This window comes from Cydia amplana, chromosome 6 (genome assembly GCF_948474715.1).
Source record: "Cydia amplana chromosome 6, ilCydAmpl1.1, whole genome shotgun sequence".
Classification (NCBI taxonomy): Eukaryota; Metazoa; Arthropoda; class Insecta; order Lepidoptera; family Tortricidae; genus Cydia; species Cydia amplana.
In genome coordinates, this window is record NC_086074.1 from 7,094,925 (window position 1) to 7,119,411 (window position 24,487).

The window sequence follows — 24,487 nt, forward strand, 5'->3', positions numbered from 1 at the left end:
GACCATATCCTTCATAGACATGTATCCATTTGTGTCATTAAAACGCTTTTTTAACGCGCGTTGTAAAAGCGCTCGTGAGTATGGGGCCTTAGCCCCCATTCGCACGGCAGCTTTTTCAACGCGCGTTAAAAAAGCGCTTGAATCTGTCCGCACTCTAAATTCGATTTAACAACCAAGGCATAAAGTTTAAAATCCAATAACGCTTGATAAAAAGCGCCACCGCTGTCGTGTCAATAAATACACATGTATCCATTTATGTCATTCAAACGCTTTTTTAACGCGCGTTGAAAAAGCTGCCGTGCGAATGGGGGCTTACTTCTTTTGCTAAGCCACCTCCATACTCTGGAGTCTGGAGGGGGCTATAGCTTGGCCGCACACCCACGGAATTTACATGTGCAAGCGAGACAGCGCTATGCATTTGTAGAGGGACGTCCCGTTCCCACCTGATATTCCGTACGGAAACCGAATGAAAATTCCGTGCTTGTGTGGCCAGGCTATCATATCCTTGAAATCTTTGCCGGAAAACATAATAGCCATAACATACTACCGCACCGCACCAAGGCCACGTTGCGCCGCCGCCGCAACAATATGTGAGAGCGAGAAAGAGATATATGTTTCTCGGTCTCACTTATGGGCGCGCAAAAATCGGTGCGGTGCGGTAGTGTGTTACGACTTGGGCTCAGTGCTGGGACCAATAATGTAAAGGCCCCAGTCATGAATCTAGTATTAAACAAGATTGGGCAAGAGTGGTAGGGATAACTGACAGAACGGGATAGTCTTATGTAACTTTCAGTAGGAGTAGCAGCGAAAGCGCTATTACTGTTTGTCCTTGTCACAGTCTCACATTTTTTTTTATTCCCCACCATAATTTAGTTTGGATTATGGTAAGCAACGAATAAATTCGACCAATCATAGCGTCGCATTGCGTATGTTTTGTCCCTCACGGAGGCACGCGTAGACCACTTCTATAGGATGCTACCTGCTATGGCCCCAGTACACAATGGGCCATCGCCGGCCACTCCAAGGGACGCATTTATGCGTTAGAGGGAGCAAGTGATATTGCTATCTCATTCTACCGCATGGCTGCGTCCCTTGGAGTGGCCGGCGATGGCCCATTGTGTACTGGGGCCTTAAAATCTGGACCGCCTCTAAAGCCCCATCCACACTCCCGTTCGCGTTTTCCCGCCGCGATTCACGCACATTGTCTGGAGGGGGCTTAAAACAACCAAAATGGCAACCACAATCATGCAATACGCCGACGACATCCTCCTAAATTGCACCACCACATCCAGGAGCTCCGTAACAAGACCATAATATCCTTCCACCAACTTCCACCTTAGGCCCCCTCCTCACTCTGCGAAATCGACTCCGCACTCGCGTTCGCGGCTTCGCGCCTCGATTCGCGCATGAGTGTGGAGGGGGCTTATGACAAAGAAATATATAGTTGGTCAAACCAAATTGTAAGTATATAAAAGTGATAACACACTATCGCACCGCACCGCAACGCGACCTTGGTGCATCGCACCCATAAATAAGAGCGAGAGACAGATATCTCTTTCTCGCTCTCACTTATGGGTGCCACGCACCAAGGTCGCGGGCGGTGCGATAGTGTGTTACCACAAAAAAATACTCATCCTATAAACTATACTCATCCTTTTCTTTTGGGTGCTAGTACTAGTGTAAGACAAAGACAGTATGATTCTCTCTGTCTATGTTTGAAATGAGACAGTCCTTTGACAAATTATAATTTATGTACTTGGTCAACCAGATCTTGACAGTAGAAAAAGGCGGCAAATTTGAAAAATGTAGGCGCGAAGGAATAACGTCCCATAGAAAATTTGAATTTCGCGCCTTTTTTTACTGACAAGATTTGGTTGACCAGCTATAATACATCATAATACCAGTACAGTATTTGCTTTATTTTTTGCGCATGACAACATTATTGAATCGTAAACTTAAAAATCGTCGTCCCATCCCTAGAATATCACTCTATGTGTCAAATATTTATAGTCTGTGGTATGCAGCGAAAAGTGGACGCCAATTATTGGGCTGTACATTCCTGGGTTGAGCAATCCCAGGTCGAGCATTATCGGTACGGGCCAATAATATGCGACCAATATTCGGCGTTCACTAAATGGATTCGTATTATTGGGTCGTGTATTATTGGGTTGAGCGTTATCAGGGTGTACAAGCTTGGTCCGTGCCAATAATATGAAGCCACTGTTTGGACAGGGCAATAATGTACAACCCAATAACTCGCGTCCAAAAAAGTGGACGCCAATTATTGGGCTGTACATTCCTGGGTTGAGCATTAACCGGACTCTAAATTATTATGACAAAAGCGTGTCTGTCACTGTCACAGATTTAATTTTGTATTTGTTGAGACGAAGTTTTTTTAAACGTCCCGAATAGCGTAGCGTAAAGGAAGCATCACATTATCGATCGTTGTATGAATTTTAAAGCCATTACAGACGGGCGTACCGGACCACGACTTTGGTGCAGTCAAAATATATCTTTTTCGCTCTCACTTAATAGCTGCGCCCTTTTCGCACGTATAGCGGACCACCTTACACACGATTGACCGCCTGTAAAATATTAATTGGATCGTCTCGCTCCGAAGACGGATAATCAACAGTTCAACACGATTGTCTTGAGGTCCAGTCTCATATATATATTATACTACTCTTTGTCTGAGGGTCAACCACGAAAAAAGAAAAAAATCGACATTTCTTTATCTGCCTCTCTATCGCTCGCCGAAGGCGCATATACGAATTCTGGATGCTTTCATGATAATATTAATAGTAAAAGAACTTTGTACCACACATTTGAAATTAAATTAATAAAAAAGCATTTTTTTTTTTAAATAAATGTTTATTGTTTACAAAAAAAAGTTAAACACTCAAGCCATTTCCAACTCATTCAACTTGTAAAACAATTTTTGAGTGTTGTAATGTAGCTTTTAAGGTAAATGGTTTACATAGCTTCTCAACATCAAAGGTTTCTGTAGCAAATTGTTCCTCATCAGGATTTTCATGCAGAGTGAAGTCAATTGTCTTCACATCTTTACCCACATCAACATTGCAAACATTTTGGGCAAATGGCGGAGAACCTTCCTTAAAAATCTTTACAGTTTGATCCAGGTATTTTAGGTAGACATCCTTGCCTAGAAACTCAACCTCGGTGTTAGGTTCATTGAGTGTAATCTCTGGTAGGTCCAGTAAAAGCCCTGCTTGTCGGGCACAGCCAACGGCAATCACCTCATCCGGATTGATACCGGACAGTAGCTCGGCTTCAGGCAACAAGTTAGCAATAGCAGATTGCAACTTGGGTGTTTTCATACCTCCGCCACAAAGAACAATTTTACTAATTTTTCCATCAAATTCTTCAATTACTTTCTGTGCTGGCTCCATGTATGAAGGGATTTTAGATGAAATGGCATTCTCAAACCTGGCTCTGGAGACATTCTGGTTCCAATCCACACCATCTAATAAAGACTCAATGTGAACATGAGCAGAGTTGAGAGTTGACAAAATGTTCTTACAGTTGTCCGCATGGTTGAGTAATTTTGCCATTGCTCGCCTGCTTTCTTGTGGATCTAGCTTCCACTTCTGTTTAAATTCCTGTGCAATATAGTTGGCCAAATCTTTGGTCAAACATTGGCCACCCAAATCAGATCGGAATATGTTTTTCTCAACACTGATGAAGCCTCCACTTATTTTGACAATTGAAGCGTCACAAGATGATCCACCCAGCCTGTACACAAGTACATTGGTATCTTCAACAGTATCTTCTAGGTTATAAGCCATGATTGCGGCTGCTGGTTCGCAGATTACTTGAAGCACGTCAAATCCAGCCAACTCTGCACATTTTACAATGCGCTGTCTGCTATCATTTGACCAATGCAATGGTGCAGCAAGCACCAACTTCAGATCACCGTCATCTCGCATAGAATGGCTGGCAATAGTGAATAGTTTGTCATAAATCTTAGTAGCAATGTTGTCAGGGTTTGAATACAACTTTGTCTCACTTGTTTCAAACTCATACACTAGCTTTTCGTCATTCTGAATGCGGCATGAAGAGGAAGACTCCACGTAGGTCAAATCTTCTTCACTAAAGTCACAGTTCATTAATCTTTTATTATGTTTAATGATAGCTTTAGACGCAGCCTGTCCGGACTTGGCGGGCAAGCCGATCTCCCATTCTGAACCATTGAGGGCGATTATAGCAGGAGTCACACGATCACCGGCATCGTTAGCGATTACTGAAGGTGCACCATTTGTGTAGGACGCTAAACACGCTGAACTGTTGCCCAAATGTATTCCGTACGCTGCAGCCATTGTGAAAATGCGTTAACAGTTCATGAACTTGTTGGCAGAGACAATTTTCGGTTTAAAGACTCTGCCTATAACACGCGAAAATGCAAATGATTACTAGCACATGAATAAATCAAAATGCAAGGTAATAAAACCGCGAGGATTCTAACCTAATCTCACAGAAGAATTTCATCGAAACGAATGACAACTGTCAGCTGTCAGCTTTTTTTGCTATTCATACGTCATAAGCTTAAATTCCATTTCAAATTCAATTCATTTAATTATAATTAATTACATTGTAATTATGTCCAATTCTCGACATCAATTAAAAATAGTTATTTATTTTTAACAGCAATGTGGTTGTAAAGTACAGGGTCGCTTTTGATGGCGCTAAAGTCAAGCTGTGGCTACAAGTCCAAAATATATTAGAATAACCATGTATCGGAACGTTGTAAAAGCGTGAGAATATTTAGCCGGCTAAAGGGCTGCACAGATCTTGCAACAATTTCCGCGTGATAAATTGTGTCTCGAATAGTAAACCGCCTCAAATCAAAAAGGCGGGAACGGTAAAAAAAAGGTATATTTTGAAACTTTATGTTCAAAAAATGTGTATGGATTGTGACATTGTGATTTGAACTTGTGTTGGAATGAAAAATTGGTATTATTATTTATGTTGTGAAATAAAACTGATTTCTATATACCTTCAATGCATGATAAATGATGGATCTTAAACAAGAGACTACTTCATCTGATGATCGGCTACAAAACATTTTGCAGAGTTTATCGAAATGTAAAATTGTGCGTCCCCTCTAGTACTTTAGAGTAGAATCAAATTAGTAAAAATACTATTCAGTGTGATAAAATAAACCTATAAGTTAATATAACATTTTATTGAATGTTTTTTCTAAGAAAAAATTGTTTATTACGTTCAAGGAATTCAAAAACGAAAAAGAAGAAATTAAAACGCTTCGAGAAAATAACGTGAAACTGGAATTAGAACTGAAAGAGTCTCGTGAAACCGAAAAATCGCATCGTTGCCATTTAGCAACTTCACGAGAAATGATAGGAAATCTTCAGGAAACTGTGTCGCAACTTGTATATCTCAAAAGAGACATTAAGAAGTTGAATGAAGATATTGTATCTAAAGATGCTATCATATTGGGACTGGAAAAAGTAAGTCAAACCAAGCTACACCTTTTTTGAAACTGCGCGCCTTCCCACCGCACCTAACTCTCACATTAATGGCCTCTACGAACGTCACCGATAATCGCATGCGATTTGCAATACATTGCGGCATTTGAACGATCGATTGAATTCGTTGCTCCTTCCTTAGCCAGTAATGCAGCAATTATCTAAAGTCGCATGCCGTTTGTTGCAATAGGTCTGTAGAAGTCAGACGCATTAGAATTAGATAGATATTAGCGTAGGGCTTCATGGCCTGAGGGTCTACTGCGAATACCGAAGTTCGCAAATTGCGGGGATCTTTCTCTTTTACTCCAATGAAGGCGTAATTAGACTGACAGAGAAATATGCCCGCAATTAAACTTCGATTTTCGCGGTTATAGCTCTGGCCACGACATTGTGCGACTGGCTTCGGCTAAGGCGACAACCATAGATTGGAGCGAGACACAGCGATCGGACCTTTCGTTCCTCACCTATGGTTGTCGCCTTAGCCGAAGCCAGTCGCGCAATGTCGTGACCAGGCCGTCACTCTGACCCCGCAACCGGCGCGGCGGTGCATGCATCTATGTGGTGAATATGGCTGAGCATTGTCTCGCTCGCACACCGTCGCCGTATCCGGGTGCGGATGGGATGAGAGGGACACGCAGTTTAAAATGTTTTTTCTCAAACATGCAATGAAATGTCGTCGGTCCGGGCGTTATATCAGGCTTCGAAGTATCACGTTTAGGGCGGAGCAACTCCAGAGAACTGTAAAGGAATTTCATACGAAATTTAAGGCCTAGGCCGGGAAGTAATTTTTTTTTAAATTCTAATGTAAACATGGGGTCTGTGTCCATGAACAGACTAAACAGCCGAATTATATTTTTTTTTTTGGTGAATGAATGGTTATCGGACCAAAATATCCGTGTTAACGCCTGTTATACACGAACGTACTGATATTAAGAATACGAATCTGTATGATTCAATGTGTTGATGAATAAATTTAAAATTTTGTCTATACGTAAGTCACCAGAGACCATAGACAATATTTAAAATCCTCTGCATTTATTTTATTTATAGAAATAGAAATTGAGATTCTTATTATCAGATTGTGTATAATGGCCCTAATAAGGTCTATTCGAACACTACACACGCGAAATATGGATGACTTCCGTAAAAAAAAAAACAATTATGGCGGGATTGGAAGGAAAATTAAAAAACTTTTGTTGTGAAGTTGGATTTTTATTATAAAGATTATAAATTTGTTATTTTGAGTGGTGTATTTTTTTATTTCATTGCATGTTTGAGAAAAGCACTATACATGCCTAGCCGTGAAAAGGTCTTGCCGGCTTCGTATCACTATCCGGCCTCCCTACGGTCGGCCGGCTATACCTACTCACCCGGCAAGCCCTTCTTTCCCGGCGTCTGCAGTAATGTACTATTATTTCTAGGACAAGGAAAGTATTATACAGAAGCACAATGCCAGCATTCAGGAGTTACGTAGCGCGCATGAGAAGCACATCGAGGGCGTGACAATAGCTAATGAAAGAAAAAGTTCGTATCACTATACTGCCTTATCTTGGTCGATAATCTGAATGCTCACCAGTACAAATTACGTTTTATTTTATTTAAAGTGTCTCGGAGGATTTGGATGCAAATTCTGTTTTTAGTAACTACTTAAAATCTTTCTAAATTCTCCTAGATTTGCATATCATAATTATTTGTACCCTAGATTCAGCAGAATTTATACCAGAAAGTTTATATATAAATGCTTTAGTTCAGCAGATCCAGCAAGACTTCGATACATCGGCCGCACAAATGTCTTGCGCCCTTGAGGAGTTACGAGCCAAGAACAAGGACCAAGAAGCATCTTATAAGGACAAGGTGATGTGTTGTACCTATATAATATCTTCTTCTTCACGTGCCCTCTCCGTCCAGGAGGTCGGCGACCATTTGTCTATATGTCTCTCTATGTTCAGTCATGCGAATTAGTCTATCTATGCTCTTAACTTTTAACCAGTCTCTTATATTTTTACTTTTTTTACATGATGTGCGCCTTCTACCACGGCCACGCTTCCCTTCAATTTTTCCTTCAATTATTAATTTCAGTAGGTTGTATTTATTGTTTCTATATATATGTCCAAAATATGCTGCTTTCCTTTTCTTAATTGTTGATACTACTTCTAAGCCTTTATTCATGATTTCCAATACTCTGACATTTAGTTATTCTATCTGTCCATTTAATTTTGAGCATCCTTCGATAAATCCACATTTCAAAAGCCCTTAGTTTGTTGACCAATTTCTTTTTCAGAGTCCAGCTTTCGGAACCATACATAAGAATTGGGATGATGTAACATTTAACCATTCGCCACCTCAGTTTTAGGTTTATTTTTCTGTTAGTTAAAAGTTTCCTCATTTTCTGAAAGGTGTTTCTGGCTACCTATTTCAATTCTCGTTCGTATTTCCTTCTCTGATCCCCAGTCTTCATTTAACCAACAACCCAAATACTTATAACTTTTTAACCTATCTATTATTTGGTTATTTAAGGATAGTGGCCTTAGCGTTTCTGAAATTGGTGTTTTACTAACAATCATGTGTTTTGTTTTATTTATGTTTATCCTGAGTCCATATTCCAAAAGTGTGTTATTCAGTCTTTGCAGCATTATTTGAAGGTCTTCAGGGTTCGTAGCTACCTAATAAGACGGTATCATCAGCGTAGCGAATGTTCTGTATCAGTTTGCCATTCACACGGATCCCAAGATCAAGTTCGTCAAAAGCATTTCTAAAAATCACCTCCGAGTACAAGTTGAATAAGCAGGGTGATAGGATACAGCCCTGCCTTACGCCTTTCTCTATTTGGACTTCTTCAGTCAGAACGTTATTAATTTTAATTTTAGCTTTTTGTTTCCAGTATAAGTTCTCTATAAATTTAATGTCGTTGCCATCTATTCCAATTGATTTTAATATATTTATTAATTTAGCATGATTAACATAATATATTATACAGGGTGGATTTTCTTTTTGGGTCAGTGAGGGCAGCTACCAGATCCCGTGCTGCTACAAGAAAACGGTCTAAGAAGACCTTCCCTCGATTTCAAATTAATGAAGATTGGCTTTTACAGATTTTGGAAAAAACATACAGGGTGCGAGAAAAAGGTCATTTTTGACAAACTTTTTTTTTGATGCCAATCGATCCCATTCCTATTAAGGATCAAAAGCTTGTATGGTACCAAAAAAAAGTTTCCGGCTAGAAAAGCCACAAATCGAGGAAAACTTTTCCCATACAATTTGTATGAAAATGAAAACTTTTATTTTTCACATGCTATTTTTGTATGCCAATCGATTCCATTCCTATCCAGTATCAATAGTTTCTTTGGGGTCAACTTACGGTAATGTACTAAAAAGCCACAAATTAAAGAAAACATTATTAAATTATACAACGGGACTTAATCGCGTATCTAAGTTTTAAGATTTACCTCCGACGCTTCGAGGACGGCGTTGTCCCCGTGGTCTCGGAGAAGACTGGCTTAAGTTGACATCAGCATCGTCTAACCGCGCGAGTTTTTCGAACTACCCGCACTTGGTCTTGTTTATCCGCTTGAACGTTTTGCGCACTAGGGATGTCACTCTATCGACACACAACACTAACGATATTCGATTTATCGACTGTCGATAAATCGAATATCGTTAGTGTGAATATCGACTGTCGATAAATCGAATATCGTTAGTGTTGTGTGTCGACAGAGTGACATCCCTAGTGCGCAAAACGTTCAAGCGGATAAACAAGACCAAGTGCGGGTAGTTCGAAAAACTCGCGCGGTTAGACGATGCTGATGTCAACTTAAGCCAGTCTTCTCCGAGACCACGGGGACAACGCCGTCCTCGAAACGTCGGAGGTAAATCTTAAAACTTAGATACGCGATTAAGTCCCGTTGTATAATTTAATAATGTGTAAAAATCGTGTAAAGAAAACCTTTTCCATACATTTACTATGGAGAAAACGTGAAATTTAATTCACATTTTTCTATCTGGCCAATCAGTCCTGTTACATTTAAGGACCATAATACTGTATGAAGACATTGCTGTAGGACTGATGGGCGAGATAGAAAATTGAGAATAACATTTCACATTTTCCCCATAGTAAATGTATGCAAAAAGTTTTTATTAATTTGTGGCTTTTTAGTACATTACCGTAAGTTGATCCCAAAGAAACTATTGATACTGGATAGGAATGGAATCGATTGGCATACAAAAACAGCATGTGAACAATAAAAGTTTTAATTTTCATACAAATTGTATGGGAAAAGTTTTCCTCGATTTGTGGCTTTTCTAGCCGGAAATTTTTTTTTGGTTCCATACAAGCTTTTGATCCTTAATAGGAATGGGATCGATTGGCATAAAAAAAAAGTTTGTCAAAAATGACCTTTTTCTCTCACCCTGTGTGTTTTTTCCAAAATCTGTAAAAGCCAATCTTCATTAATTTGAAATCGAGGGAAGGTCTTCTTAGACCGTTTTCTCGTAGCAACACGGGATCTGGTAGCTGCCCTCACTGACCCAAAAAGAAAATCCACCCTGTATAGATTTAACAAAATAACTTCAGCCTGCGTTTCCACCAGAAATAAGTATGCAAGGATGCAAGGTGATAGAAACACAATTCATTATTTATCTATCCTCCTTCAGCGCAGCTCTAGTGGACATTATTCTATTGGTTCTTAACCTTTTCCACGCCGTGTCAAACACAAAAGCTGTCACTCAGACGCCACATCATTGAAGTGTCAAAACTGAAGTTGAACTTTATGTATATGCACGTAGGTCGATGTTGCTCTGTGGTCTGTGACCGATTAATCGGTCTTTGGCGTTGAACCTACGGTGAGGATATATCGGTCATTAGCGTCCAAAAGGTTAACAAATACATAGTTCGCTACATATCCTCCTCGCACATCTCTGGTGCTGGTGGAAACGCAGTCTTGATCTTGTTTATTTGACTTGGAGACGAATCCGGGTCATCGACATAATTACATCATGTACATCAACGAAAACCGTGCTATGCTGTACAAAGCTCTCCGCCCTTAAGTCTCTATTGTAGCTAAAAACGATATTAAAAATAATTACCTACATAAGCATGCCGAAATTCAAGATTTCGAAAATTCTGCATACCCCATATTCCTGATCCACTCATACAATTTTATTATAGATGAACGAAGTGGTATTGGAATATGAAGAGAAAATTCAGCGCAGCGCAGCACTAGTGGCGCAGTTGCAGGAGCAGTTGTCGCGACAAGCAGCTAGCACTGATGCCAACATCGACGCGTATCGAAGGGTAAGTAAATTATATTACTTACTTTGTAGGAAAGACAAGGCAAAATGTGTAGGTACCGTAAAATGGGGTGAGTAGGGGCAAAACTGACATTCAAACCTCGATAACATTTTATTTTTACATATGCAAACTGAATGGTGTATTTATTAAGTGTTCCGGACGTTTGTATTTTAGTTTTTATTTTATTTTGGGTAGTTCCATTTCATAACTTTGACGATAAACAGGAAATCCCACCTCACCCCGTAGTCCCTCGTAATTGGGGTGAGATGTGATTTCATTCAAAGGTGATTTTGGAAGATTGTTGGATCGTTTTTTTTTATTATGAGTATTACTATAGCTCCATATTAAATTGAATACCTACATTATTTTTGTAGCAGTAGCCTTAAAATTCCATCTCACCCCCCTTTCATCCCTTCTCTCCCCATTCATAACCCAACTCTCCTTGCGAACCCTACTCACCCCATTTTACGGTAGGTATATTATAGGGGAGGAGGATATAATACGTAGAAAAGGTTCTCAGCGCCATATTCCTTTTCATGTTCCGTTCCATTTCCAGCGGACTTCCACTTGTATTACAAGTTAGAATCTTTTGAGAAACGGGCTCCAGACTGGTAGGTAGTTGTGGTGCGTTGTTTCATCCGCTACTATAGATGCTCCACTAGCAGTACCTAGTGCCTAGTTAGGTATTAATGAAGTAATCGTGAAATTAAAAGCAATAATTGGTTGCAATTTAAATGTTATCGTACCCTTACCATCTACTTTAACGCACGCATTGGCTTTAAATATATGAATCTAGGACATAGACTGCGTGCACATCTAAGAATTTCTCTAAAATTCCGATGGAAATCTAAAAACCAGCTACAATTATGTTGCTTCTTCAAGTACCTAGTCATAATTAAAACCAGTAGTGTAACATCATGTCAAAGTCAGTATAATTCTGCCATTTCTGACTCGCACCAATTCGCCAAAAGCATGTCAATTAAAATCTTCTTAATCTAGTTCAGTTACGTCCACAGTAACTCAAACTTAAGTAGCCTACTAACGCTGTTGCCCATAAAAACGAGATCTAACATGAGATTGTTAGACACTTTCACTAAATAATTGCCACTGTTTACAGAGGCTTGAGGAATTAGAGGAGAAACTAAAACAGAGTCAGTTTAAGAACTACTTAGCTCAGAGCTTCCTTCCTTCGGAATCCCAAGTTGAAAGGCCCTATTCGATGGACAGAGATCCATATGAACAATGCTCAGTGGATTTAAGCCCAGTACTCGATGCACCGAAGAAAGTGATTTCGGCGACGCAGAAAACTAAACCCAATACTTTACAAGTTACGTACTATGGGAATAAAACGCCAAGTGCACAGCGAAATGAGAAGAAAGGGCAATTTAATATTACGAAAAAAAGGAAGCTTTACAATGATAAAGAGTTTTTGGATTTCTAATTTTTCCCTATTAAGGCAGAACTGCGCCTTTTTTTAAGACACTTCCCCCGTCAGATAGGGAAAGTACGCCCCAAAAAACGGAAGAACTTCGACTGACACCCTGTTCCTGTCTTCCATGGGCGCACTAACCCCGTTATTGTTTCTAATTCTTCTCGGACCGTTTCATATATGATATTTATGTTGTAATGTAAGCAGTGAACTAGTTCGATAAAATGTTTTTCCTAATAAAATAGTTCTTTGCTGCAGTTCAAGCTTTTTCTTACCTTTTTATAGAACTTGATTAAATTATACATAAATGAAGATACAACGTTTGTTTAGGATACGAATGCCAAGTTTCTTTATCATACAACCGGTAAATATTTGCCTTTATAATTAAGTTCCCTACAGCTGCATTCATCATATTTACAATACTATGTTGTTTCATCATAATTTATAAAAACTGGATAAAAAATAATTACCTAAGTATGCCAAGTTTAACGATCACCTCAAATGAGCATTTACTATTCGTATAGCAGAAGTATTTCCTATTTAGAAATGTAGAACGGTCAAAACTATAGCAATTAAAATCAAATGTGACGCAACAAACCAACACTTATAGTCAAAAATAATTACTTATTTCAACTATTCCTTAGGAGCATGCGTAATGTTTGTTATCTTGTATTATATCGCACTGCTGTATGAATAAGAATGCGATTATGAAAATTACTTGGCTATTCATGTTAGTTACGTCATGTGGCCTACATTTGACCAGTTCAGTGTGTCTTGCATATTTGGGCGCATAGTTCCTCTGGAGCGTGAACTGCCTTATTTATTGGTGGGACGACCTCTTCATCGCAGAGGCCACTGGACACAGCACACATAAAACCAGCAATTGTGTTCCGCACTAAATATGAATGACTTAACACGAATAATTATTAATTAAAATTACCTAACTGCACCTATACTACCTATACTATCCATTTATTCATTCAAATCAATTTGCCGTCGGACACGATTGAAGTTTTTAAATGTTTTGAACTTTGCTAGATCGTGCTCAAAATTTTCGTAGGTCCTAAATATAATTTCCAGTAGAGAAGTCACAACACTCTAGATAGTCACTTGTTTGTGGTGTAAGTGCCAACCTACTTAATACAAATAATACAATACAAACTGGCTTATTTATGTACATCGTGTAAAGTTTCTTCACGGATATTAACTAGAGAAACAAATGCACAACGTCAATTTCCCAGACAAATGGTGAAAGCTAAGTCGTTCAGCCGATGATTATCTCAGCTCAATCTAATGAAGTATCGAAAGCTAACCACATCGACATAATAAATGGCAATTCTGGTCAATAAAGTCTGAAGGAAAGTAAAGTGCAGCGTAATCGAGACGAGATAACTATAATGTTTATAGTTCTAATAAAAGAAAATCAATTTTAGAAACAGATGTAAGTAGGCACATTCTATGAGCTTTCTTTTCGTAAATCGTGTCTCAACGTCACTCATGTTTGGTCATGTAGGTTTGAAAAAAAAAGACAAATATAATTAGTATAATGTTTATTATCTTTGGCCGTATCGGTTTTTCTTAACAATATTACTTTTATACAATATATACCAACTAGTTAGGTATTTTTAATACACTTTCCTAGGTTTTTGGAAACTTAAAATAAACGATTGATTAAAAAAAAACTAGGAAACATTAAAATGTACTTTTCATAGTTACCTAATTTAAAAAGGGGTTGTTGTTGAAATACCTACTTAACAATTAATTTATTTTATTCCTTAATCATTACCAGTACCATCATCAATTGAATAAAAGTCACTTTGTAAACAATGAAAACTCAATATGTAGGTACCTACATAGGTTAGGTATATACACTGTAGAACAGGGGCCGATAAACCGTATTAGCTCACGCAGCTCTTAGAGTAGGTACCGACTTACACAAAAACAATTGAGTACCTACCTATAATACATATTAGACTCTAGAATTTCTGAAATTTAGCCTACAATTAACTCTTTTTCTTAAAAGTTGGCCGTCCCCCGCGCTAAACTATTAGAGTACCTACTCGAATTCTGGAGAAAGTGTTACCAAAGGTCCAAGTATTTCCAGTATAAGTAGTTCCAGTCAACAAATTATATAGTCGTCCAGATGACAGGTGCCGTGTGTCAGGGAGGTGCGCCTGTCCTAGTATTTAACCTATTTAGGGTCAACCGTTCGTTGACAGGCCTTGCTTATTATTGACTGGTTCCTGATGAGCCTGTCGAGCGAGTTCCAGCTGCAAGAGTAGTCGATCTGCAGATGTCCGTAACGGGAGAGGTGGAAGTTGTCAGGCGCGGTTTTTGGGAAGGGGCGTGCCCAGTCTTCGTATTCTGGAGACAGCCGCTCGTTGGCGAAGTGCTCGTAGGCATCCGTTAACCTTAAAAAACAATAGTAATGTTATTATGTATTACATAGATAATGTTTTTAGCATAACGAAAATACGATACGATTCCGGTAACTAACAGCGCTAAATCGTTCATGTGGCAGTAAAAACTTTAGTACCGAAAGTGAGTTGTAGAAACGGTGGGTAACGTACGTATTAGGTAGGTAAAATAAAAATTAAAGCAAGCAGTATATATCCACAGCTACAGCTACATTTGTCAGAGGTTTTCTGACTTTTTTTTGGTATTTGTGAATATCAGAGAGGCCTCACACTATAATAGCGTCTCACGAGCGTCGGCTTCTATTCAACTCTATGACTGCTGCCTGCTGACTAGACGCCCGCCGACGCTCAAAAGACCCTAGTGTGGGGTCTCTCTTAGGAAGTATTTAATATTGCGGCAATAGAACACTCACATCTATTACAAATAGTCCAATATCGAGCAACTAGGCCGTTCAATTAACACGTAACCGTACCGTCTTCGGCAACGATTACGATCTATCATCCGTGTCAATAGATCATGACGGTTAGATAACCGACGAACTTCCTATTGTACGTGTGAGTATTCGCACCAATTTGTAAACGATATTACTGCAGAAGTGCAAAGTCATAGGCTGTGAGATTGTTCAAGTACCTATGTATGTCCTCATCGTATGCAATGATTTAGGTATAACTCAAGATAGGTTATAGGCGTTCCAAAATTGAAGCGCTAACCTTAAGTTACTTTAGTTATAAGTTACTTTGTATACCTGTATATGGATGTCATTTAAATTAATTCCGTAGCGTGATTTCAAGTAAACATGCGCCCATCTCACGCGCAGAGTCCGAGACAATTCTGAGCATGGTCGGCAATGTCGGTATGAGTGGCTTTCTCGCTATCCGAATTTACCTCAACAATGCTGTTTCACGTAATCCGTGACTAGAAAGTGGGTGTGCCAAGTAATTGCTCTTATGCTACATTATTTCCGGTGGACTTCTGGTAAAAGGACAATTATATCTTAAACGGGTTACCTACGTCATAAGTCACATATTATAGTCACAAAGGGACCATCTAAGATCAGAATTAAGTTGATTACCTACCTACATTTATACTGGACCAAATAAGTATGCACTAAATATGATTTATTTTAACAACAAACTAGGTACAGTTTTATAATCAAAACGACAAACAAGGCTGGGTAATAGGGCTGCCCCATCGTCAAAGCCCAGGAATTTTATATTCATCTAAATCTGTGCCTTGTCCCATGCACGGATGCACAATGCACATTGGTCACATTGCACATGCAACGTCCGATTTTAGCGAGCCCATTGCATTGCGACACTGGAAACCCAAGGAACTGTTCCAACGGTCGGCGATATCTTTACCAACTGATATGTTTCATGAAGGCTAACATTTGACGAGCGAAGACTCTAGGTACTTAAAACCAGTGTTTTCATTAATTAACGCTCTTGTTTATTTACACAAGAAATAAACAAGACGGTAGCACATTAGTCTTAAGTTTTATGGTATATAGTAACTTTTAATTTGTTAACATGTCTAGACAGTAATCAAAAAATATAATTAATCACCCTGAACGTCTCCCAAGACAGGCTACCACTTCGCTCATTAGGTACATTTAATATCATAACTTATTCATTAGTCTAACCATGTAAGTAGCTAAGAATTAATTAGCAACCATCGGTGAAAGTGTCTTCCATTCACATTCCATGATTACCTACTACTCAATGGAGATCACAAGAAAACGAACACATTGTCATGCATGCAAGTTTTTCTGAAACTGCATTGATGCTTCTTAGTAATCGGAGTCAAGTGGCTTGTAATATATAACTGAAGTTAAACCAAGTTAGCCGCATACTTGGAAATGAGAACAATAACATAAAAATAATCGACTACATAATATCACAATTTTAATGTTTCCTAATACTACACTTTCGTTGCGCTTTCAGATTATGTATTGGCCATTCCTGCCATTCCACATTTCTGTACGTTTGGTATTAGAAGAATTGAGATTATCTAACACAATGAGTATACCTACCTAAAAATTATTTATTAGCCAGTACGATTAACGGCATATTTCAGAATAAAAAAGAAACTGTTTTTTTATTACATAAGGTAGGTACTAGATAAACAATGATTAGGAGTAGGCCTATTTATTCTGATTGTTTCGTAAGCGTTTCTGGTTGAAGAAATGTAACTTTTTATACTGACCGATCATATCCTTGTGGACCTATTCATAACAAATCCAGATCAAATCCGTAACCTGTTACTGCAATCAAAATGCGCCTCAAGGATTTGGGACCAATATACATACTTAATGCAAAATCTTTTTGAAGTTGCTTCAAACTTTTATCTTTTTTACTTTTTCCTAGAAGCTCTACCCGTCCCTACCCGATGGACCGGATTCTTCACACCTTCAATGATCAATGAGATTATCCAATTCCAAACACAAGCAAACATCGCAAATTACGATGTCATAAGTATGACGCAACGCAGTGGTCACCGGGAGGTCAATGTCGTCAGTTTCTCTCTAAACAAGAAACGAGCTAGATTCACACAGGTGCAACTTTCATTTGTACCCGTAGGAAGCAAAAAAACGCGCATTCACACGAGCCCGAGGTTCACAGTGAGGCGTCGGTATAATGATAATAGAGCGTAGGGCTGTAATTTGTAGGAGCAACATGGGGGGAATTAAATCATTATTGCAATTACTGTTTTGGAATCTGTAGATTACCGAAAGGCATTGTTTTTTCCAGTGTATCCCACGAATGAGAGTTTTTATTGAATGTAAAAGGTAAAAGTCGCATACTTATTGAGTAAAAAGATAACACTGATAATGATAATTTAAAACTTGGGAAAACAATTAAGTGCTTATTTATAGAAAGAAAGCACATCAAATATTTTATGTTGGTACTTAATTCATAATACGTTTTATGCCGTCAGATGTACGAGCAGTTGCTGAGAGGCGCGGCGGGGGTAGAGCTGGCTCGGTTAAAAGCGGTGGTTGCACCTGAGTCTGGGGCCTGGCTACACGCCTTGCCGTCTTCGCACTTGGGGACGTTGTTAGATAATGATTCCCTTAGGATTGGTGCTGCTTTAAGGCTCGGGTGTACTGTGTGCGAGCCTCATGTGTGTGTCTGTGGGGTGATGGTGGAGGCAAACGGGCACCATGGATTGAGTTGTGCGCGGTGTGCTGGTAGGTTTCCTCGACATCATGCGATTAATGATATTGTGCGCAGAGCGATGGTGTTGGCTAACCTGCCGTGCGTGTTAGAACCCCAGGGTCTTAGTCGGACGGACGGGAAGAGGCCAGACGGTCTCACTCTTGTTCCTTGGGCTAAAGGTCGGAGTCTGTTGTGGGATGCTACATGTGTGAGCACCTTTGCCGCATCGCATCTTGCACAGACAATACGTGCGGCTGGGGGGGCTGCGGAGAACGCCGCGAGACAGAAACATGCCAAGTACTCAAACTTGAAGCCGGTTTACGATTTTGTCCCTCTCGCTGTTGAGTCGGCTGGTCCTTGGTGTTCCGAGGCGAAGGTTTTTGTGAGGGACCTGGGAAAACGCTTGCGGGATAGGGGTTGCGATCCTAGGTCTGGTTCGTACCTGGTCCAGCGTATATCGTTGGCTATTCAGCGCGGGAACGCCGCTGGTATTTTGGAGACATTTGTGCCGGGTACTTACCGGATTAGGATATAGGTTTATGGCTTATTATTATGTATTTTGTAATGACCAATTTCCTTCATAATTTGACGATGCGTGTTGCGGATGACATATGTGACAAAATGCATTTTAATTTGACGAAGCCTGAGGTGGATGAGCTTTCTGTATGATTTGCTTTGTTATGAATTTCATTTCGCTTCGCAATAAATTCATAAGAATCAATCAGATTTATATATGTTTTCCCATTTATTTTAATAACTATATTTTCATTTCCTTTTGTAAGAATTTGATATGTTTTCTGAAAGAGCTACGTATTTGTATGATTCCATGTACATATGTATATATTTTTAAATCTAATTTCTATTACACCTTATGTGTATAAGTGCATGAATTCTATAGTAATTTAAATTGTATTTCTTTTTCCTTATTTTCTCGTAATGCATGTTAATTATAAGATGTAATTTTTTTTTGAAAAGATGTGTCCCGCCGAGTTTGTTGCCGGTCCCATATTGGGATACCCTCCTCCAATTGAGGGGGGATTTAAATCTTCTCGGGGCAGAGGTGTAGGGTTGGAGCCGGTCTACCTAGCTTTATTTGACGTTTATAAGCGCATTGTAATTATGCCTACTTGAATAGTTTATTCATCTTTTATCTTATCTTAAAACGGCTCATCAGTCTCATAGTCAGTTAACTCTTTTTGTAAAATGTACCTAAGTGTAGGTATTAACCTTTTTGAGATATTTGAAGGAGCCACCCGGATTCCATACCTAACCATTATTAGCTTAATGGTTGTAGTTAGTGTCCGGCGCTTCGTTTTCTATGGAAAGCACCACGTGATCACCGATCAGCTGTCATAGAAAATGACATGTCGGCCGCCTCGGCCCGGGCACGGCTCGGTCTTGCGTGAGTCATCCTTTAGTTGACAACCCTGTTAGGAACATACGAGTAGGTAGGTACGTACTTATATACATGGTGCACCGAGCAACGCGCGTTTTTGTCGTTAATGCTTTCCGTGGAAGTCGTCACGCGCTTTGGCGATGCGAATGGGAACTCACAGTAAATGTCTATTTAAGTAGTTAAATTCATTTTAAGCAAGCATAAATGCGCTACCCAGTTTTAGACACAAGATGCTAGAAAGAAAGGTAAGGTGATTAGCAGAAATTGGTTCACTTTATACATTAGGTGATTTAAATATATGAAAAAAAATGCTGGCATCTATTTAAAGATGCTGCATCGGTTTTCAACCATAAAACCTTTAAGATAACTATGTCCAAATCAATCAATTTTCACCTTCATTTTCCGTCTTAAACTTTCGTAAGGCATGCAACTTTAAGGGCAGATACCTATTGAAGAAGATGACTTAGATGACTATAAAGTTGCATCGGTGTGGCCTAACCTTTACTTGATAAACAAACTTGGTAACGGCTTACACCTTTAATAATCAGGAACTATCGACCTCTTATGCGAACGTACGCAATATACGCACTCAAAACCTACGCAACGATACTTGCATCAACTTTCGCTGCAACGCAAAAACAACAGCCCATCATAATGACCGGTAGCGTTAGCTGTCGAGTGTTAGAAATCCGTAGATGATTCCCGTGAGCGTTTCTATTAATCGTCTCATTAGCGTGAAACGTCTGCGTTTTGTGGTGCTCCGAGTTTTTAGTACAACTTCGAGAACGGTTGAACATCATGGTCGAGAAAACCAGTATAAGTATTGTTTGATTATGCTTATTTATTAAAGAACTTGAGGTCACCTTAATCTGGTTCACCGAAGAATTCATTTCGCTTGTGCTTGCGCATTAAAGAATGCACGATCTGGCGCAGACATTTGTGATCAGCGCGCGGAACGCCGCTGTGCTTATATGCGGTTAACGCTATGAAATGGTGTTTGAGCATGGTTACTGACTTATTTTGGTGGTTTTTACAGTTTTAGGTGCTCCAACCGGCGATATTACATCGCATTTCTATACGGGGAAACGCTCAAATGTATAAGGTATCTGACCCCAAGTACGAAAGGAGCCATGCAAAAGAAGAAGTATTATCATCAAGAGGAATAATACGATTCGAGTTATACAGGTCCCTATCATCATAGTTGGGTTATTAGAAATGGAAATCTCCCGGGTCCAGGAAGAACTTTCCTGATTTAACGTACATACATACGCTTGGACATAGTTATGTTGTACTTACTTACTCAATACTTCAATAGCCTTTTTACGCGACTTTGATAAGCTTCAAGAAAAATGTGCCTATATATAGATATTAATTGCACAGAATTACAATGGTAGTCTCTGTTTAGGATATCATCATCAGTACCACCCGATTGATCGGTATCAAATTGTGATCAATTTGTGTAGCCAATGCCCTTAATGTCCTTGGTTAACTTTAAGGAATAGAAAAGACATTAAAGGAATAGAAAAGCCTAATAACATAAAAAAAAATCTGTATAATGTTTCTGTAGCTGTTGGTACTCCTTATAAATAAGAATAAAATAAAATAAAATAAAAATAAAGAGTAACCTGGAATGTCTCCTATGTTTCCCGTATCCGAGGTTCGCCATCATGTACTCGGGGTGGTGCGGCAGCGACATCCTGGAGCGGGGCGGCGGGGGCAGGTAGCCGGGGGGCGGGGGCAGCACGTGGCCGTAAAGGGGCTCGTAGATCATCGGGTGAGGCGCGTATACTGGCTCTTCGATGTACATGGATCTTCTGCGGTCTCCTGGTTTGAGAATGTGCTTTGATCAAATTTGGCGCCTATTTTCCAAACAAATTGGGTTTTTCTGACTTTGTCACTATTGTCACTTAAAAGCTCATTAAGTATTAGCTACATTACATTAGATTGTGTCACAAGGGAGCAAAATGGCATATTTACTGCGAGGTCGTATGTAGTATGTACATTTGGAATCCAGAAGGAAGCGAAGCAAAGGGTTTACATTATAATATATCGCGCTCCACTAGTTTAACTAAAACACCTGTCGATAATTACCCAGATGTAATCAACTATAGTAATAATTTCCTCGAATGAGGCTTAAATAGAAACAAAAGAAATATTCTCCTTTGTTTGATTGACTAGAGTAGAGTCTAGTACCTAAATATTTGTGCGTACTTACGCATTGGTCTCTCATTGTATATCATTTCTGGTATTACTCTCGACATCTTCCTCCCGTACACAGCATATTCGCATGGAATAATCTCTGGTGGTGTCACGTTCCTCCTTGGTGGCGGGGGCGCCGGCGCCTCTTCCTCAGAGTCATAGTTTTTAGTCGGAACGTAGTAAAAACTAGCACTGACTGGCTCGCCAGCAAACGAATGCATATTCTCCCCCTGACTTGCGTCCGTATCCTGAATGATCCCGTAAGCTTCGTTATCCCAAGGGTCCAAGTACACACGGTGGTTCGGAGACTCCTGTTGCTCCTCACCCTCGCTATCAAAGTCCACAGCGGCCCAATACGGGCTCCCGGCGTGTCCCGGCATCGTCACAGAACTGTCACTAGAACTCACTGAATCCAAGTTTGGGGACAAACATTACCGCACAGCACGTCCCATCCGAATATGGTATGTTTTATTATGTGCGAGTGATTGTTATGCTTGACACGGAATAGTCATTCGACAAGCGAACGATGCAACAGGCGGGGAACTTATGGCCGTGTGCGCGCGCCGGCACCTGTCTTCGGACTTCAAATGCGAGACGTGAGGACCGCGCGGGTTCCACTACATTACTAGATGATGCTAATATTTGTAAACTGTGGATTAATTCACACGCGAACTTTGAAAGCAGTTTTTGTAAACTGTGCAAGTAAGTAGCACCTATATACTTATCGGAATAATTATACAATATTATACACAATTATAATTGTTGCTTGTTGGCGTTGAATAGGCGCACGACTTATGTTAACTAATAATTAAGGAACAACTTATGTTTCAATCACTTAGCTATCAAGAGTTTTTATTAGTAAACTAGTAAAAGTTACGTGTTTAATTAGTAACTTTCATTGTAGTGCAAGTAGTTGTAGTGCGTTAGGTATTCGATTTCTGCTCTACTGCCATAATTACCTATTTTTTAATTAGGTTGGAAGTACAGAAAAACGTTGAAGCGTGGTGAGTGCTTCTCATAGTACTGATGTATGTAGGTAAACATTTTAATTAACTACCTATAGGTAAGTACAGTAATAGGTAGGTACATATGTAAGGTATTAAGTGAACAAAGTAAATATCTTATGTTATTAGGTAAGTACATCTATCTACTCATCATTGGCGATGCAAAGGGTCTACCGCTAACATCAAAAATCTAAATATCGATTGCGGTAGGGTTAGGTCCTCTGGCAAACAAACCTCAGCAGAAAATGACGCTGTACCTATTCAAAATTACTGAACATTCATCCAAACAAATTGGTTTTTCAGACTTTGTCACTAAACTCATTAAGTGGAGTCCAGACGAGACAATATTTCGCCAATCTGATGAAATTGTCCCATCGAATCAGGCCGTGCAAACGCCAATTTGATTCCCCGATCAAATCAGCAGGTGCGGACACAAAAATGCCAATTTTCGTAGTTAGATTAGAAGCCGGTGTTTTAAAATAGGTGATAAAAAAAAAAAACGTTTATTCAGAGATCTTTCTTATAACTAATTACATATATTCTTCTGCCAAACCACAGAGTGGTTTGTTGGCAGACGAGGCTCCTTTATGTATTTGCAAGCTAGGTAGTTGATAGGTAACTTAAACTTAGGTATCTACTTAACCCTTTACCTCATGCGCAAAATTGTGTACGTGTGGACGCTAGATGAGATTGGTGCCAATAATTTTCCTGATCAAATCGGTCGATTTGCCCAGCTCGTCTGGATACGGCTTAAGTATTAGCTAAGGTGAGTTCGACTAAGATCGGACACCGGGTAAGATCGTATGATTCAAATTTCTGCCTGTTGCGGGGCTTTTTTTTAATGCTGGCAAGGTGATGCAATGCGCTGTTTTGTCCCGCACCCCCCTTCAGGACGCACTTGTCGCTCCGACCAAAGCCCTTGCTACACGGTCGCCGACAAGCCCCTCAGACCGCGTGGCCTTGGTCTGGACGGACCGTGTAGACAGTTGTTTCCAACAAAATTTGACCAAAACTGACCAAGGTCAGACCAAGGACAGACGGTTAGAAGGCTTGTCTACGACCGTGTAGCAAGGGCTTAACAAGTCGCAAGATATATACGGTTAAGTGCAAACGTCCAAAAAATGAGATTTTTTTTGTGTCCGGAATTAGCCTTCGCCAGTTTTTCTTGAATAACTGGCAAGTTGAAGCGTTATTTGTTTCTATTACAGATTGCATGTTATTTTTATTAAATTTGTGACAAATCTGTATATTCGGAATTTTGATACGATGCCTGTAGGCCGAGATCCGGTCTTACTCGAAGTGGTAAAAGATCGGATGCTAATAATCCGATCTTATTTTCTCAGGGATGCTCAAAATTTATTCGTGTCACCATTATATCTGATTAAATTAGGTATTAGGTAAATATGATTAATAGAAGATACTAAATCACAATAAAGCTCCCAAATCATCTTGTATTGATCGCTACACTTAACTAAGTAACGCCACATACTTAATTGATCTCTTATTCTTAAACAAATATGTTTCCATCGTTATAAATAATAAAAACGCAGACTGATTAAAAATGGTCGTATTCATTCCTCCACTTTCATATTATTTTATCCTTAAATCCTCTTTCATCACCTTTTTTCAACCTAACGCGCTTATGGTGTCGATGAACCCACGTGGTTCATTGACCCTACACGGGTTCATTGACTCCACATCTAAAGTTTGGTAGCCATAATTTCTTGAAAATTTAGCGCATGGTGTAAGATCGGACAGAAAAAATGCAAAAAAATAAAAATCGGGTCGGATATGATAGCCCGAATGACTCCTAGGCTAATTCTTCTATATATTAATCAGTGGGTAATACCGGTTATTTTGCAATAGTAAACTCTATGATACCGGCAATAGGACCGAACTTATAGGCCCGTCCGTTCTTACACCACCAGGTAAAAAAAGAATGCATGTCAATTTATTTTGTTTCCTATATTTCAACACTCATTACACGCTCATTATGACGTCTAGAAAGATAATAAAATTCTATTATATAGAGCATTTCATTATTATCAATTCTGTAATTGAATCATGTCCATACCCTATCCACAAGCTGAGA

At 39.5% G+C, this 24,487-nt stretch overlaps 3 protein-coding genes across 3 annotated transcripts; 1 reads left to right on the forward strand and 2 right to left on the reverse strand.

Moving 5' to 3' along the window:
• Nucleotides 1–2,896: 2,896 nt before the first annotated feature.
• LOC134648736 (heat shock 70 kDa protein 14) lies at nt 2,897–4,505 on the reverse strand. Its single transcript, XM_063503245.1, has one exon. The coding sequence runs from the start codon at nt 4,335–4,337 to the stop codon at nt 2,916–2,918; it is 1,422 nt and encodes a 473-aa protein (XP_063359315.1). The 5' UTR covers nt 4,338–4,505; the 3' UTR covers nt 2,897–2,915.
• Nucleotides 4,506–4,949: 444 nt separating this feature from the next.
• On the forward strand, nt 4,950–12,308 carry LOC134649222 (lamin-A-like). Its single transcript, XM_063503941.1, has 6 exons — nt 4,950–5,111; nt 5,247–5,486; nt 6,926–7,028; nt 7,252–7,358; nt 10,669–10,794; nt 11,909–12,308. Exons 1-6 carry the CDS (start codon nt 5,031–5,033, stop codon nt 12,230–12,232), a joined length of 981 nt encoding a protein of 326 aa, XP_063360011.1. The 5' UTR covers nt 4,950–5,030; the 3' UTR covers nt 12,233–12,308.
• Nucleotides 12,309–14,411: 2,103 nt separating this feature from the next.
• LOC134649132 (uncharacterized) lies at nt 14,412–22,004 on the reverse strand. The gene is made up of 3 exons (XM_063503847.1): nt 21,408–22,004; nt 20,818–21,016; nt 14,412–14,631 (listed from the first exon to the last, which is right to left on the reverse strand). The coding sequence occupies exons 1-3, from the start codon at nt 21,769–21,771 to the stop codon at nt 14,412–14,414; spliced, it is 783 nt and encodes a 260-aa protein (XP_063359917.1). The 5' UTR covers nt 21,772–22,004.
• Nucleotides 22,005–24,487: the final 2,483 nt, after the last annotated feature.